At 51.4% G+C, this 18,023-nt stretch overlaps 1 protein-coding gene across 1 annotated transcript in view; it reads right to left on the bottom strand.

Annotated features, from left to right (window-relative positions):
• Positions 1 to 13,030: 13,030 nt before the first annotated feature.
• TSPEAR (thrombospondin type laminin G domain and EAR repeats) overlaps positions 13,031 to 18,023 on the bottom strand; it is a 38,072-nt gene continuing 33,079 nt past the window's right edge. The window contains exons 10-11 of the mRNA XM_026447464.1: positions 16,570 to 16,671; positions 13,031 to 13,361 (exon numbers count right to left, since the gene is read on the bottom strand). Coding sequence (XP_026303249.1) covers positions 13,208 to 13,361; positions 16,570 to 16,671 — 256 coding nt within the window. The 3' untranslated portion in view covers positions 13,031 to 13,207. The remainder of the gene's footprint in view (positions 13,362 to 16,569; positions 16,672 to 18,023) is intronic.

The raw sequence follows: 18,023 nt of genomic DNA, 5'->3' as shown, positions 1-18,023 counted from the left end.
CCAACTCAGGGGAAAACCATCTATCTCCCTTCTGGCTTCCCCATCGGCTGAGAGCTGCTTCCACTCAATAACACTTTGCACTCATTCTCCAAGCCCCCGTGTGATCTGATTCTTCCGGTACACCCAGGCAAGAACCCAGGATACAGAAAGGCCTCTGTCCTTTTGACAAGTACCTCTACTTGAGGTACTTGTTGACCGGGTTAACACAAGCCACCTACAGAGGCCAAACTAAAAGAGCACCCTGGAACACACGCCCACTGGGGCTTCGGCTGTAAACATTCGCCGCTAGGCGCTGCTGTGGGGCCGGAGCCTCCGTCTGTACGCTCCCCTCAGGTTTGAGCTGCGGGGCACTGAGAAGTGAGCCACACTCCCATCGCACACTCTGCCAGGGGGACAAAGGAACTTTTCCTCTTTTAACTGGGGCCTCGTCTGGGATCTCGGAAGGTGAACACCTTTCTTCCAAAACGCTACCACCTGTCTCTCTTTCCTGTGGGTAAGAGGCTCTGTTTTCCTTTCATCTCTTTTTTGTCTCTCACGTGGTTTAAAAATGGCTCTTATCTCCTTCTTTATAATGTTACAAGTTTTGCCACAGGCTGCGGCAATGTCACTAAGTCGAATGAGCATTTGACTCAGCCGCCGAAGGTGCAAATCAGACCAGTTTTTCCTAGAGGTGTCATGTATGCCTCCACCTCGACAGCCGCAGGCACACATGGCTCTGGGCACCTCTCCTTATTCTTTCCCTTCCCAGCTCGGGCACCTGGGTGTGCCCACAGCAGGCAAAGGCCAAGCCCAACAGCCACGAAGGGGGCGGGAGGAAGCCGAGGTGGTAGCTGGGACCCTGCAGGTAGCTCCTTGGTCAAGTGTGCCAAGGGAACCTTTCCTACCCTGGCCAAGGAATTCAACCTGGTCTCAACTGGGGAAAGGATGGGAAAGTTCGAAGAATTCGAGTGACCTGGTTGCACTAAGCAAGGGGTTGTTCCCCACAATCTCCCCCTTTGTGCCCCTTAAACTGGTTTTCTCTTTTTTCCTTTTCTAAGTGAGAGGGCTCCCCTCCCAACTCTGTTTCTGATGGGGACGTTAGCAGAGGAGCGACCCCTGCTGGCTGAGAGCTGCAAGTTCGGCAGGGCACATTTGAGACTCACTCAACAGATACAAACAGCCCCTAAAACATCTTTTCAGTCCCAAACTCGATTCCAAGCTTCAGGCTGAGGCCTTACAAAGAAAAAACAGATCTGAGGGATCCAAAGCCAGGCAACAGGCACAATGTAAATGGGTAGCACCAATTCCTGCTGACTAGATTCCCCACCCCACGGAAGGAGGCCATGCTTCGTGGCATAAACAGACCCAGGGGACTCAAGGTTTGCCAACAGCAGGGAGAAAGGGAGGCATAGGCAAGGGCGGTTCATTCCTCGTCTCCAGGTTTTCTCTGCTTCGTGGGTACATACCGCATTAGTACCCATGGCTGGCACCTGCCAAGGTCGCCAGGGCTCAGGGATAAGGAGTGGAGAGTGAACGGATCACGCTGGCTTTGTCTCTCCATCACACCCTGAGTTTTTGCTGAAAGAAGGAAGGGAATGAGGGGTGCCTCTATTCAGTGTTTCCGGTTCTCTTCACCACCCCTAGTTTATACTCCTCTGTAGTGTACCCCAAACCACTGGGACTGCTTTGACCCTCACAATCTGGAGGAAAAACACCTCGGAGCCCTCTGCACAAAGGTTTGGCCAAATTATGAAGGAATGGGTTGGCCCTAGGAAGGAACCATTCATTTCAATACCATTCGGGGCAGTCGAGACTTTTCTGCGGATGTGAGGACAGATGGACTGAGGCTCCATATGTGCAGGGGCCTTTCTATACCTTGCAAGGCAATCCAGACCTTGCCTGTAGGATTCATCCAGCCCTCTTGTTTGCCATCTCAGAGAAGGCTGCAAGGGGTAAGCCCAGGGAATTAAAAATACGAGTCCTAGAGGCACCCCTGGAAGAGAGGCCAGCTCCCTCAAGCCCTGCTCCTCTGGGTCCACCCTGACCTCCCTGTCCAGCTTCAGCCTCTCACTTGGCCCTTCCTAGAACTTCTCACTCTAAACAAGCCACGGTCTCACTCTTGCTCCTCCAACAGATGCCTGGTGAATTTGGACCCAGTAAGGTCCAGGTCCCCTTCTTCTTACAGGACTTAAAGCAAACTAAGGGGGACCTGGGCAAGTTTTCAGATGACCCTGACAGGTATATAGAGACTTTCCAGAATTTCACCCAAATATTTCAACTCTCCTGGAGAGACGTTATGTTACTTTTGAATCAGACTGTGATGGACACTGAAAAACAGGCCGCTGGACAAGCAGCAGAGAGATCTGGGGATGAGCTTTGCACCACATGTAGCATCAGGAAAGGGGGCCAATATTATCTAACCGGGAGAGAAGCAGTACCAGTGAATGACCGTAAATAGGACCCCAATCCTATTTATGGTCATGGAATAGGATGGAAGCCTGGAGGAGGAGACACTTTCAGGTGTGCGTAATGGAAGGCTTACTTAAGACTAAGACCAAGTTGTCCATGATTAACCAGGAATTTGATAAAAATCCAGGCGCCTTCTAGGAAAGGCTAAGAGAGGCCTTGGTAAAGCTCACCTCTCTCTCTGCTGGTTCAGTTGAGGGACAGCGAATCCCAAAGCATAACTTTGTTACTCAGGCAGCTCCTGATATCAGGAGGAGGTTGCAAAAACTGGGCCTGGGACCAGATAGTACATTAGAGAACTTCCTAAAAATGGCCACCTCCGTCTTTTATAATAGAGATGGAGGCCCAGGAAATTGAGAGGAGACACAGGAAAGAGACAAAACTTCACTGACCACCGTGTAAGCCCACAAACCCCAGAATTCCCAGGATGCACCTGTTAACTGCTAAAGATATGGCAAGAATAGTTACCTCATTCTAAAGTTTATCTGCTCTTGAACAAGGTGTAATTTCTTGCACCAGGGTGAAACAGCTCAGGCTACAATTTTGCTGTTAGTATATTTCACTTCTTTTTTTTTTTATTATTATTATTATTTTTTATTATACTTTAAGTTCTAGGGTACATGTGCATAACGTGCAGGTTACATATGTATACATGTGCCATGTTGGTGTGCTGCACCCATCAACTCGTCAGCACCCATCAATTCACCATTTATATCAGGTATAACTCCCCAATGCAATCCCTCCCCTCTCCCCCCTCCCCATGATAGGCCCTGTGATCTTTGGCAGTAAATTCTTTCTTTGTATAACACACGTTTAACCCATGCATACTTAACCTTATAAAACCTGGGTTTTTTTTCTCTCTCATGGCTAGAAGCCATCAAACTCCATGTGGTCAGGCAACCAGAGCCTCAGATAATGACTCCCCTTTGCTAGGAACCCTCAGACAAACCTCTGGGAGGAATCTGACTGCTGTTTTCCCCAAAACAACGTCCCCTGTCAGCAGGAAGCAGCTACGACTGGTCACTGTCCATATTCTAACAGCAGTTAGATGTACATCTTCAGAGAGGCGAAATGATACGGGAGTATGGGGAAGGGAAGAGTGTGGTCTCTTTAAGTGATACGGAAGGGAGGTGCTGGGTAGAGGAGGGCGTGGCCCCTGGCTAGAGCTCCACCCCTACCGACCTAGGTGAGGACCGGCGCTTCTGCCTTCTCACCCAAATTTGCATTTTCCAAGATCATCACCCTGGCCTGCCATGCCGCCATCCTGGGCCTATAGAAACCCAAGGCCCTAGCAAGACAGAGAGAGAAGCTGCTGGATGCTGAGAGGAACACATCAGCGGAAAGGAAGAAGACAAGCAGCTGGACATGGAGAGGACATCAAGGGAGCGTACCAGCAGAAGAGCACACCCATAGATGCTGGTGCGTTGTCAGGCCGTGGACCGACAGGATGAGGGAGAGTTTGGTTAGGGCAGTCGGAGGAGAGCCGGGGCCACCAAGCGGCCCAACTCCAGGGGAAAACCATTTCTCTTCTGGCTCCCCCATCGACTGAGAGCTACTTCCACTCAATAACACTTTGCACTCATTCTCCAAGCCCAGATGTGATCCGATTCTTCTGGTATACCAAGGCAAGAACCCCAGGATACAGACAGCCCTCTGTCCTTTCCACAAGTACAGGCCCTCATTGACCTGGTTAACACAAGCTGCCTATAGACGGCAAAACTAAAAGAGCACGCTGGAATACACACCCACGGGCGCTTCAGCTGTAAACATTCAGCCCTAGACACGGCTGTGGGGTTGGAGCCTGCCTGTCTGTGTGCTCCCCTACTGGTCTGGCAGCAGGGCACCTGTCTATGCTCGCCTAGAGGTTTGGGCAGCCAGGCACTGAAGAAGCAAGCCACACACCCCCATTGCACACCCTATGAGGGGGACAAGGGAACCTTCCCCGTTTCAGTAGGTCTTAATAAACACTGAGTGAATGAATGATTACACACTCAGAAAAATTAGTTACCCTGTCCTACTCCATGCCTGGGAAGTACCAACGGGTACTGAAAGGTAATGGGTAATGTCTAGAGATTTTCTCCACAGGATAGAAACAGAAAGCTCAGATGAGACAGAAGAAAGTGTGACACTGCTTTATTTTTAGGATTTTTTGTTTTTTCTGTTTTTAAAGAAATACATGTGTGGAGAGACAGGGTCTCACTTTGTTGCCCAGGCTGACCTCAAACTCCTGAGCTCAAGCCGTCCTCCCACCTCAGCCTCCCAAGGGCTGGGATCACTGGCATGAGCCTCTGCGCCTGGCCCCTAGGATTTTTTTTTCTTTTTGAAAATTTTAATTATTATATATATATTTATTTTTAAGTTCCAGGGTACATGTGCAGGATGTGCAGGTTGGTTACACATGTGTAACCAACATGTGTAAACGTGTGCCATGGGGGTTTGCTACACCTATCAACCTGTCACCTAGGAATGAGGACCAGCATGCATTAGCTCTCTGCCCTAATGTTCTCCACGCCCCCGACCCAGCCCTCTCCCAACAGGCCCCAGTGAGTGTTGTTCGCCTCCCAGGATTTTTTTCTTAAGGAAACGCATCCCATCAGGCATTGAAGTGAGGGTGTTGAATGTCTTTGAGGTTTGTGTGCACTTTTTAACCAGAAGTCATGGCTGAGGACACACCAGCACCTCCTTGCCTATGTAATTTTGTTCCTTTACTGCTTTAAACAAGAAGATGCACTTTGCATTCCTTCCGCTGCTGGTGGTGTTGGCTTTGTGTTTCTGAACAGAAATAACTTGCCTTACTTTTGCTCTCAAGGTTGTGAAAGCCCCACCCCCATATGTTCCACCCATTTGTCACCGAGACCCTCAGTGTTGCTATCTGTGCATCATGTGTGTGGGTCTGGTTGTGTTAAGCATCGGACGATGTCGGTACCTCTCCTCCCTGTGAAGGATGACCCTGTGGGCACCACTGCTCTAGGCGAGGATGCACACCCACTGTCCCTGGGTTTAACCACATCATTGTCACCATCACAAGGGGGTGACAGCCCTTTACAGATCACACATCCTTTTCCTGGTGATTCTCCCTCTTAATCCCTAAACGCATCCTGCAAGATGGGTGTTGATTCTTCTTGTAGCACAGCTGAAAGGGTTGAATGGCTTGTCCTAGAGCACACAGTCTGGCAGGGCTGAGTAAAGCGAGACCCAGTGCTTGTCCCTCCAGGCTGGGGTGAACCGGCACTAGAGTTTTATGAAAGTCCAACTTCCTGGCGATAGGCAGAAAAGGCAACAATTACCTTCCCTGATATTTTCACCTAGTGGACGGTCTTCAGCCCAGAGAACATCTTCCCAAAGTCCAAGACAGAAGGTACGTGTAGGAAATGAAATAGAGGTTCCTCTTCAAAGGGGTTTTCCTCCCAGTCTAATTCAGAATAGACAGTAACCTCTCTTAGAAGCCAAATTTACTCAAAGACCTGTGCTAATCGTAAATTCTACTAGCTGTAATAAAGAAATCAATATACTCTGTTCTTAGCTCCCACATTTTAGCCTAGGTATTTGCCCTGGTGTGCCTGAACCGGTCCAAGCAAGCATTAGGTCATAGCCTCTTTCTTATTTGGAAGCGTTTTTCCCTCTCTCAGCCTTCCACAAGTTACTGCCTCTCTTCCTTTGTTCTCCTCTGCCTTTGCCTCTTTTGGGAAGTTCTAAGTTGCTAGCCAATAGGGTCTAGTACAGATGTGAGGTCCCATTCCAGCCGATGGAAACCGGACACAGCAGGAGGGTGGACGTGTCAGGTTATAAATGACCCTGTCTCCTTTGTTTGTGTGTGCTCTCGTGGCAAGACTGCTAGTGAGCGGCACCCTTTCTGCAGAAAGTAAACTAGCCTTGCTGAGAGATCCTTTGTCTCAGTGTTGATTTTTGCAACACCGAGCACCCGTTCCCAACAGCACATGTGTCTGCCTGTGTGTACACATGCACCCATCAACCACAACCCTACGCCTGAAGCCAGGAACTAGAAAGAAATTCTCAGGGTCACGTCATTGTTTCAGTCTTCAAGTCTCACTTTTCGAACCCGTTACCATTTGGTTCTATGTCTCCATCCCCCCAGATCATCCTCTGATTCTACCAGAGCCAAACCTGGAACCCTCTGCTCATTTCACTTTCTGCACACATTTTCCAGGCACTTCTGCCGCTCAGCATCTCCCAAGGGTGAGCCCTGAGCTCATGCAGGGATGAATGTTTTCCATGGCTTTTCCTTCTGCCTGCAATTATGCCCCCCAATCTCTGGGGATGGGACCCACCAGGTCTGTCTGGGGAATACACGTGCGGGACTGGAACTGGTTCCTCCCACTCTCAGCCCCAGTGACCTGCTCTGTAAGGCTGGTTGTAGGTGGGGGCTGCTGCCCCTGCCTAAGTGCTTTAGGTTCCCCTCCTAGGATTCTCCTGCCTCTCCAAGCAGCTCTCCAGGGGATCCCATCCTGACACTCAAAGAAAGCAGAAAATGGGGTTCCTGATGAGAAAAGAACTGTTCTGCGAGGAACACAAGTCCTTTTACATGATTGGGCACAGAGAGACGTGGAGAGGGGACAGGAGTCCTGTCCTACCCCCTCTGAGCTGTGTGTTCATCTTCAGGAGCTGTGTGTGATGACCACCAGGAGCCGCTAACCAACAAATCATGCCCACTGGATGCTGCAACCTGCACCATGCAGCTCAGCAGTGTTATTTCTGTGAGCCAGCGAGATTCCCAACAAGCAGCTTTGTGTCGCCCTGCTCCATGTCCCCCCTCTTTTGCCTTTAAAAACCTGCCTGTAATGAAGGCCAAAGAAAGAAAGCTCATGGCCAGGAAGCTCACAGCCAGGCGTACATGGGTGTGAGTCTTCTCGGCTGCTGTCCTCACCCTGGCTCAAATCAACATTTTAAGTTAGACTTCATGCCTCAGCCTCTTCCTTTTAGGTGGATACTGATGGGAATACAGGAAGGGCCCTGTCCTTCCCTGTCTGAAGCTCCGACTCCGCATGAGAGGACTTCCCACTCCAAGACAGGAGTACGGCTGTCTCAGGATGGAGGAGCTCGTGTCTGCTGAGGATGCGGTTCTGTCCAATGAGGTCAGGAGGGCTAGTGGCAGCGTCTGTTAATTCCGTTGGGGCAGCCAGTGGCAACTGGCAGTTATTCCAGCTGAGGATGCTGGGATGGAGTTTTTTTTGTTTGTTTTGCTTTTTTGTTTTTTTTTGAGACAGGGACTCACTCTGTCACCCAGGCTGGAGTGCAATGGCATGATCTCGACTCACTGCAGCCTCAACCTCCCAGGTTCAAGCAACTCTCCTGCCTCAGCCTCCCAAGTAGCTGGGATTACAGACATGCACCACCACGCCTGGCTGATTTTTGTATTTTTAGTAGAGAGAGGGTTTCCCCATGTTGGCCAGGATGGTCTCGAACTCTAACCTCAGGTGATCCTCTGCTTCGGCCTCCCAAATTGTGGGGATTACAGGAGTGAGCCACCGCACCAGGCCTGGGATGGAATTTTAAGTGAACCGTGGTCCTTAGATCGTGAGCCTAGCTTCAGTGTCTAATGAAACGGCACTGCAGGGATGGGAGAGAGGGGAAGAATCGCAGATCATGCCGAAACCTCTGGTTAGGCCCTGGCTTCCACATCCTTCCCACAACCAAGTGCCGCACAGCACCTTTTCCACGTCCTCCCTGCTCCCTGGTGGCAGAGGCCCCATTGGTAAAGCAACAATGGAGAAGTGGGGAAGAGAAAAGAGCTGTGAAAACTGCCCCCGAGAAGCTGCAAGAGGCTTTGCTGGAATCAGGTTCTGCATCTCCCAATCAGAGCTCCATTTGTGGGGTCAGGGACCATGCTTATCGGTTCAAGAACTGACAGAAGAGGTGTCCACAGAATGCTTGTTGGGAGGATAAATAAACAGCTAAAGGAAATTTTATCTGAGCCTGAAAACTGCCTGCACCAGCACAAAATTAAAGCCCCAGCACCTCAGGCTAGGCCTGTTGGAAAACTTCCTGTGTGTCAGCGCCAGGAAGACGTGGGCAAGATGAGGCACATCCTGACCAATGCAGGAAATGGCCCTGCTCTTCCGCTGGCCCCTCTTCCACTGTGATGCTAAAAATCCCATTGAAGCCTGTCATCCAAGCAGCGGGAAGTAAGAGGGTCAACGTTTGCATAGCCATTTAGAGGTTTCCTGGAAACCTGGCTCTCTCCCCACCATCGCCCCGCGAGCACAGTTGTGAGGAGCTTGAGCTGGGAAATCAGAAAGCCTCAAGTGTGAAACCTCAGTCTTCTTCCTTATTAGCTGTGAGACTTTGGGCAAATTATTTAACCTCTCTGAACCTAATTTCCTCAAACTGTAAAATGGGGCTGATGTTGGGTGACACTCAGCATAATGGCAGGAATAGAGTTAGTGTTCAATAAACGTTGATCTCATCGGCCCCACAGCCCATTCCACTATTCCCTTCTTTCTCTTCCTCCCCGCAACCCAACTTCATCATTGCCTACGAACAGCCACAGGACAGAACTCGGGACAGTTTGGGACAGCTCTGGACAGCCCAGAGGTTATTTACAAGCCTAAGAGCAACCAATGCGGCCTGCCCAACTGCCCAGCTGTTTGAAAAGCACAGAGAAGCTGGTGGTGCCCATAAGCCACATAGCTTTCTAGGAACGACGGGGCATGGATTTACAGAGTCACTCTTGACCCTTTAAAATAACACAACTATTGTTTGCTCCCACCATATCTCAAGTGGCACCCAGATTGTGGGGCCTTCCATCCGGTGAGCAGTGTCACCTGGAGAGGTGGTGACTGATTTAGGGCCCCGGTTTAGGGCCGAACCAGGGTCAGCCACTTCTTCGTGTGTTGGCCGCCAAAGGGATTGGACCAGATGATCTGAAAGAACCTTCTGATGTTAAGATGCAGAGTTTCGATGGTTCCATGATAGAGAGGGATCACGGAAAACTAAGATCCACAAAGCTTAACCTCCCGGGGGACAATAGCAATGCTGTAATGTCAAGTTAATGCTAACACAGCATAGTTTGACGTGAGTGTGACAGCATAGGGAGGTCGGGGGCCTGGGGGCTTCTCAAACTCATTCTCAGCACCAGATGTGGCATCAGGAATGGCCTGAAGGGAGGCTAAGGGATCCTGCCTTCTCCCCAGCTCTGACGATGCCTCCACAGTGAAGAAGAGACAGGGAGCCCCTGACTCTGCCCTTTCACTGGCTACTCCCACACTGGGAGGCAGGGGAGGAGGAAGACCCCAACACCTCCTACCACCGCTGCAGACTCCTACCAAGCTTCAGTTCTCACCTGCGCCGCTGCCCCAAACCACCCCTGAGAGCCATTAGTGGCAGCTGTGCTTCACCTGCAAAAGTCTTCCTTTGCCAATGTTTGTCACAAGTTTTTGCATATTGTTTGCATAAATTTGCAGGTAGGATTGAAAAGGTTCTGATTCCAATGACACAAGACAAAACACACTGACTGCACTTGCAGTCGAAGAAGGTTTTCAGGAGAGCACGCTGGAGTCGCTTCCTGGTGCCGGGAGAGGGGGTTGAACTATGTGCGGCTGGGGTAACCAGACAGGGCCTTCCCCACGATCCAGGGAATCAGCTTTTCCAGTGCTGGTTTGAAATCATGGCTAACAGACAGAAAAGCACTCTTCCCAACCCCAGGGGAAGACTGGGTAGGTGGCCAGGGGCACAAGGCCCACGGATTCCATCCAAGAGGGGGCATGGAAGGACAGCGGCCAGCCCACGCCTGGAGCTGCTCCCTCCTGGGAAAGGAAAACAGAATCCTGAGCTGCCAAACTCACTATTCCAAAGGGAAAGGGAAAACTTGGAAACGGCGCCACGCAAAAACCTGCCTTTCAGGAGAACCAGTCCTTTTCTGCACAGGCAGCTTGCAAGACGGCCGGCCGTGTATCTCCCCACGGGCCTCCTGCACCCTGGCAGTGTCGACGAACAGCTGATCCTCGCGAGTGTGGGACAAAAGCAAGACTCGGACTTGCTTTTATTTTTGTGCAGGAACACAAAGTCAACACCACCAGCCGCTAAAGGAATATAAACCACCTCTCGCTTGTTTAAAGCACTGAAGGAACAAAATTACATAGGCAAGGAGGGGCTTTTGTGTCTCCAGCCATGACTTCTGGTTAAACGCTCGAGACAAACTCAGGCTTGGCTTTTCCTTCTGCTCTGTGTCCCCTCTGCCTGACGGAAGATGCAGGTTTGCTGAGCGCCAGGTGAGTGCGTAAAGGGCTGTTCCCCCACCCCACCCTTTCACTTGTAATGTGCACTCAGCGAGTGCTAACGAAAGCCTCACAGGAACCTGACCACTCCCCTCATTGCCTACTCACGCTTTGCTCTCTCCCCTTCCCCTCCTGCCCTCTCCTCTCTTCCTCTTTTAAATACTCAGCACCTCAAAACGCTCTCTGGAAAAGGCCCAGGCACAGGTCCCGCTGTGACTGGTGTCGCTTTCTCCCGGGCAGATCCTCAGCCTTGTCATCATAACCCTCAAAGCTGACTGAGACCCAGCTCACCCACTTTCAGTTTTGCGCTCCAAATACTGAGTGTTTAGTAACTTACCCAGAAGTTCTTAGATTTCCAGCTACTCAAGCCAGGCGCTGATTTCCAAAATAAAGCCAAATCTAGAACAGTTTGGGGAATGGAGGGATCTGGCTGAGGGATGGGAGTTGGAACAGCTGCGGCACCATCAGCCTCACCCAAACAGAAACAAATTACTCAGCCAAACAAGAGAAGAGCAAGGCCCAGCTGGAAAAGCACATGGATGAGTCTGCAAACCAAAAACGTACCCGAGACAGGCCTCAATCAACGGAGAAGTTTATTTGCCAAGGCTAAGGACGCACCCAGGAGACAGGTCTGTGCCTCTCTCCCAAGATGATGTTGAGGCCTTCAGTCAAGGGCAAAAGCTGGCTGGAGGGGGCAGAGGGAGGAGGGTGTGGTCACATGACTGATTGCCCCACGCTGCAGGAGAAAAGGAGCAGGTGGGAACGGTCAGTTACCTGTTTATCTCGTGCTCAGTAAATCGGTACTTTCCATGAGGTAAGGTGCACACAGAGCAGGCACTGGTGGAGATGCTGACCCTCTCGTCTCTCGCTGTCTGCTTAGGGGCAAAGGGAAAGGCAGCTTCTTGCAGGACTCAGCTTGCAGCTTGATTTTTTCTTCTTGGTTGACTGAATTGTGGTCTCGAGTTTTTATCTTCCTTTCACAAGTGCTGACCCAGTGAGGCCAATCGTGTGTGATCAGGAGCCCCTGAATGACTTGGTGGAAAGCAGGGTCCGACCCCCTTGCCCAGGATGCTTGGGAAAGCCTTGCTGGCCGGACGGAGGGGAAGGAGGCTCTCAGGATGCTTGGGAAAGCCTTGCTGGCCGGACAGAGGGGAAGGAGGCTCTCAGGATGCTTGGGGAAGCCTTGCTGGCCGGACGGAGGGGAAGGAGGCTCTCGGAGACTGCCCCAGAGGGGAGTGGCTCTCCACTGGCCACGGTGATGGCTGGAAAACAGCGAGCCCAGGGAAAACACGAAGATCCCAAAGCCGGGTAAAGTAGACACTGAGTTTATTATCTTCCAGACAAGGGGAGGCTTCCATGTCATTATGAAAGGTCAGGAGTTCTCTGAGCTGAAGGTGAACAGACAGCTGCGGTGTAGAAAACAGGAAGTTTTGTCCACAGTTCTGATTGACGGAAAAAGCAAATTATAAACCCTCTCAGGATCGCTGCTGTTCCGATTGGTGTCGCAGAAGCAGGAGTACAGTTCCTGAAAGACCCTGGCAGGTCTGGTCTGGGCTGCATGGCCCTGGAGGCTGCTATCTGAGCCTCTTCTCATGGGGGAGGGGTTTCTCTGGCATCCACATAGGTTAAGAGGGAGGAGCCCCGGGGCCTTGTGCCCATCAACCCCTCTCATCCTCGCTGCCTGTGACAGATGGACAACAGCTCTCCTGGCTGCAGAGACGAGACGACCACAGGAGAGCCGGCAGAGGATGCTATTATCAGGGCACTAGGACAGCCAGCACACAGGCAGACGGAGGCACGCAGCCTGAGTCCCAGTCAGCTGGACGACATGTGGTTAAAATGCTGCTGAATAGGGGAAAAGATCCCGGGCCCAGAAGCTGAGGTCCCTGTGGGTGGGGCTGTGGGGAGGGGGTACGATCCAGGCCATGCCCAGGCTTGTGATTTCTGACCTCGCCCCAGTGCATTTATGGGTAAACTGAGTCTGGGAGGGACGCCTCTCCCTGTACGGGGAGGTGTCCGTGGTGAGGGGCTGTGCCCACCCACTGCCGAGAGAGGAGCACCGGTGCTTTTGTAAAGAGCAATATAAATACAGTTCCGTTCAGATAAAACACAATAAATAGGTGGCGGCAATGGTGGGACGGCACCACGCCTGCTTAGGTGGCCGGGCGCACACTGCAGGTGCGGGGACACAAGCCAAGGTCCTGTTGTTTGAGGTAAAAATTTATAGATACGGTTCCTTGACAGCGAAATCCCTGCTTGACAGTCAGATGGGCGAGTGCCGGCAGGGGCTCTGGGCCTCCACCTGTAAGACCCAGACCGTCACTGGGGCTGTGGCTCAGAAGGACCCAGTGGTGGATGGATGGCCCTGCCCCAACTAGGGCTGCAGATGGCCCCACCTGCACCCTGCCTGATGCCCAGGCCTGGGCTGCCCTAGGCTCGGCCCACCTGGACGTCCAGGGCCACTGTGGGGGAGGTGCTGGGGTCCCGCCCCGCCTGGCCATCCCAGTTGCTCCTGGACAGCCGCGGCCTCAGCGCGTCCTCAGCCGCAGGACCCTGGAGAGGGGCTCCTTGGCGCTGGAGTAGATGAGGTAGGCGCCGGCCGTGGTGCTGAAGGCCTCCCAGTCCCTGCAGCCGACGGTGGGGAGGCTGTGCACAGCCACGAAGCCCTCGTAGCCCTGCCACCTGCGGGACAGACAGTGGCAGCCAGGTCAGCCTGGGCCCTGCGGGGTGGCTCTTCTTCCCGGGCTCCCACCCGCGCTGTCAGGGACCCAGCAGCTCTGGGTCACATCCAAGCCTCTTCCATCCCCACTGGCACGGCGTGGAGAGATTGATTCTGGGCCACGAGGGCTTCTCATCTTGCAAAGCAGGAGGCTGAGGCCCAGAAGAGGAAAGATTCCAGATCTCGCCAAGATCCCAGCGCTACCTCCTATCCACCCAAGATCCTGCCCCCAGGGACCCCCAAACATGTAGTTCTGAGGGTCGGCCTCAATCACGAGGTACGTGACTTTCCCCAGGGCCCCCTCAAACACACGCAGGCCACCATGCAGGCGGGAGCCCCTCTGTCCTCAGACACAGGAGCCCAGCTCTCTGCCCGCTGCTCTGCAGCCCCTCGTCAGGGGCTGCCCCAGGCCCTCATTCTTGCTCTGGGCAGCCACTGGTCGCCAGGGTTTGCCTTCCAAAGGACTCGTTTATCCCAGGGGCTTCCATTTCCGAGGCGTGGAGTCCCCAAGGCAGGGCGCCGACATCAAAGAGCACGAGTTGTTTAAATTTAATTAAATATCAAATATCAAAGTATGAAAATAAATTCTTCCAGACTGCTTTCTGGAGAAGCCGTGGTGGCTCCTGTTCTCATGGGAAACAGCAGGGTGGGATCCCCCAGGATCCCCCACCCACTCCACTGCCCATCTTTAAAATGCCTCCAAACAAATGGGGAAGAACCTGTCAGGGTTTTGCTTTGAGGACAAATCACTTACAATGTTTATTCACACTGTTCATCTTTCCTTCTAAAAATTCCGACTCATATCTTTTTTTTTGAGACAGAGTCTCGCTCTGTCTCCCAGGCTGGAGTGCAGCGGAGCTATCTTGGCTCACTGCAAGCTCCACCTCCCAGGTTCCCGGCATTCTCCTGCTTCAGCCTCCCCTAGGACCTGGGACTATAGGCGCCCGCCACCATGCCCGGCTAATTTTTTGTATTTTTAGTAGAGACAGGGTTTCACTGTGTTAGCCAGGATGGTCTCGATCTCCTGACCTCATGATCCACCTGCCTTCACCTCCCAAAGTGCTGGGATTACAGGCGTGAGCCACTGTGCCCAGCCAATTCCTATTCATATCGTTTGTCCATTTTTCCAAATTTAAAAACACATCTCTTATTAGTTTGTAAGGGTTCGTTTTCTGTCGTATGTGTGGCAAAGAGTTTGTTTTTTGCTTTTGAATAGGATATGTTTTCCACAGAAAGCTTTTAATGCAGGTGGTCAGACCCAGTGCCTTTCCTTCCAGGCTTGTCTTCTCCATAGAACCCAGAGGTTATGCAACTGCCCTTAGCTTTTCTTCTTTTTCACATTTGGACTTTTAATCCATTTAACATTTATTTTTGTGTACAATGTGAAGTGGAGTAAGCTTTGTTTTCTTCCAGATTACATGAAGCTAATCTCCCGAATCATATGGAATTATCAAGCAAAGCCCATCCTTTTCTCATTACCTTCAGATATAGTATTTATGGCCAGGCGGGGTGGCTCACACCTGTAATCTCAGTACTTTGGCATGGGCCAGGCGCGGTGGCTCAGGCCTGTAATCCCAGCACTTTGGGAGGCTGAGACGGGCAGATCACAAGGTCAGGAGATTGAGACCATCCTGGCTAACACGGTGAAACCCCGTCTCTACTAAAAATACAAAAATGTAGCTAGGCATGGTGGCGGGTGCCTGTAGTCCCAGCTACTCGGGAGGCTGAGGCAGAAGAATGGCGTGAACCCAGGAGGCGGAGTTGCAGTGAGCCAAGACTGCACCACTGCACTCCAGCCTGGGTGACAAAGCAAGACTCCATCTCAAAAAAAGAAAAAAATTAGGCAGGCATGGTGGCCCATGCCTGTGGTCCCAGCTACTAGGGAGGCTGAGGTGCGAGGATTGCTTGAGCCTGGGAATTTCAGCCTGCAATGAGCCGAGATTATGCCACTTAACTTCAGCCTGGGCTACAGAGTGAGACCCTGTTCCCCCCCACCCCTGCCCCAAAAATAAATAAATAAAAAGGAGATATTAAAAAGTTATCAAGCCCAGATGGTTTTATAACCGAATTTAACCCAGCTGTCAGAAATGAGAGAAAAATCCTATTCTTCAGACTATTCCAGTCCGCCAGTGCAGTCAGAAAGCTCTGCAGAGTCCACAGGTGCAATTAGAAAGCCCTGCAGTGTGTATTTACCGTTAGGCTTCATCTTAAACTGGATAAAGTTAAGTCCCCGAAAGAAAACCACTGAGCAATCTCATTTCCTATTATAGATGCTAAAAGCTTGAAGATAGGCAATTGGAAGCCAGGGGCTCATTAAATAATTCTGCATCATCACCAAGCAGCATCGGGTCTAAGAATGTGAGGAGATCTCTCACTATAAATCATGACATCAGCAGTAAACGTAGCGGACCGCATCACGCCCTCACAGATGCCAGAGACCCCAGCCCTGACCCGGACGGCCCACAGCCCATCGAACGGCCATGTGCTCATTAAATTAGAGTAAGGCAGGACAGCTGCCGCTTCTGCCGCCATCCAAAATTGTTCTGGAAGCTTTATCTAGGGAAGCAAGCTAAATAATCAATTAGAACACTAGAAATCAAGGGGAAATGTTCTTTATTCTCAGAGGTAATTATATTCCTAAGTCCCCTGAGAATCTTTTTAAGAAAAGCTATTAGAACTGACAGTTTGGTTCAGTGGCTAGACACAAAAAATGATTGTTATGAGCAGCTGCAAATGAAAATTAAAAAAAAAAAAGACAACCCCATTCGTTAAACGTACAATACTTGGAAAACTCCTAGAAATAAATATGTTGAGAACCCCACAGTGTCTATGAGCTAAAAATTAAATATCAACGACTGCCACGTTAGGATGGCCACACGCCGCATCCCTGCTGGGATCCAAAGGCAGAAGCGACAGCACTCGTGGGTCGTGGCTACACAGGGGGCAGGGGCCGTTCAGACCCCACATAGGTGCAGCCAGCAACGGCCTGTCCACTGGGCCCAGCCAGTCTTGGGAAATGACACCTCACTTGGGACTTGCTGTGAGCCAGTGGCACCTGCAAGAGAAGGTGAGCCCCCAAGGGGAAGCAAAGGGCTGGGAGGAAGCCGGCCTCGGTGAGCCCCCAAGAGGAAGGGAGGTGCTGGGAGGAAGCCGGCCTCGGCAGCTCATTACCTGTAAATAATACTGTTCACCGAGAAGGTGCGCCCATCAAAGGAGTTAGCGACCACCAGGAAGTAATCTTCTCCCACCGAGAAAAACTCCCAGTCCAGAGCGCTGCGGGAACAAGTAGGCGGATATTAGGACGCAACAGACATCAGGAACTGGGGGGTTGGCCTGAAGCCACCTCCAAAATTCACAGAGGAGGAGCCGGGGCCAAAGTGGGGAATGACTTTCTCACAGTCACATATGTGTTGGTCTAGTCCAGGAAAATGTAAATTAGTTGTTTGCTTAAAAAACATTTCAGATTTTATTTTATTTTATTTATTTTTGAGATGGAGTCTCTGTCACCCAGGCTGGAGTGCAGTGGTGAGATCTCAGCTCACAGCAACCTCCACCTCCCAGATTCAAGCGATTCTCCTGCCTCAGCCTCCCCAGTAGCTGGGGTTACAAGTGTGCAGCACCACGCCTGGCTAAGTTTTGTATTTTTAGTAGAGATGGGGTTTCGCCATGTTGGCCAGGCTGGTCTTGAACTCCTGACCTCAAGTCAGGCCTCCCAAAGTGCTGGGATTACAGGTATGAGCCACCAGGTCTAGCCTCAAATTTTAAATTGTGGTAAAATATATATAACATAACATTTCCCATTTCTCAACCATCTTTAAGTGCACATATCAGGGGCATTAAGCACCTTCACACTGCCGTGTGGCCGCCGCCACCATCCACCTCCAGAAGGCTTTCATCCTGCAAAACGGAGGCTCTGCACCCAGTAAACATCGCCCCCCACCCCTCCCCAGCCCCGGCACCCACCACGCCACTTTCTGTCTTTATGAATTTGACCACTCTAGGGACCTCATATAAATGGAATCGCATGGTATTTGTCCTTTTGTGCCTTAGCTGAGACTCCAGTGACTCAAGTTTCCACCGTGTTGTGGTGCGTGTCAGAATCTCCTCCCTTTTTAAGGCCGAGTAATGCTCCTCTGTGTGAATGGACACGTTGTGTTTATCCATCCGCTGACGGACACTTGGGGAATTTTCTCCATGTGGCTACTGTGAATAGTGCTGCTATGAACACTGGGGTACAAAAGTACAGTTTTAAGAGGTTGAATCAACCAGAGAAAAAGTCTCAGGCTCCTGGCACCTGCTGGAGGCAGGAGCTTGGTTTCCCACTCTGGACACTGCGCAGAAATGGAATCAGTGCTGTGCCTCTGTGCCCAGCTTCTTCTCTCAGCACTGTGTCCTCAGCTGTGAGGTCAGCAGCCATGAGGTCACTCCAGGAGGGGCCTGCAGGACCTGCTGGTTCACAGATATTCTCCTACAAGCGGAAGTTGTTTCTTGCTGCAAACAAATTTGCTGTGTCCTGTCTTAGGAGTCTCGCCTGAATTTGCAAACGGTGCATCTGTGCATGGGGACAGCTCAGTTTGTGGGGTCTGGCAAGTGGCTCCCCTGGAACCTTTCCCCGCCAGGATCCC

The sequence above is a fragment of the Piliocolobus tephrosceles genome, chromosome 19 (genome assembly GCF_002776525.5).
Source record: "Piliocolobus tephrosceles isolate RC106 chromosome 19, ASM277652v3, whole genome shotgun sequence".
NCBI classification, from domain to species: domain Eukaryota; kingdom Metazoa; phylum Chordata; class Mammalia; order Primates; family Cercopithecidae; genus Piliocolobus; species Piliocolobus tephrosceles.
This window is presented reverse-complemented; position numbering and strand designations above follow the sequence as displayed.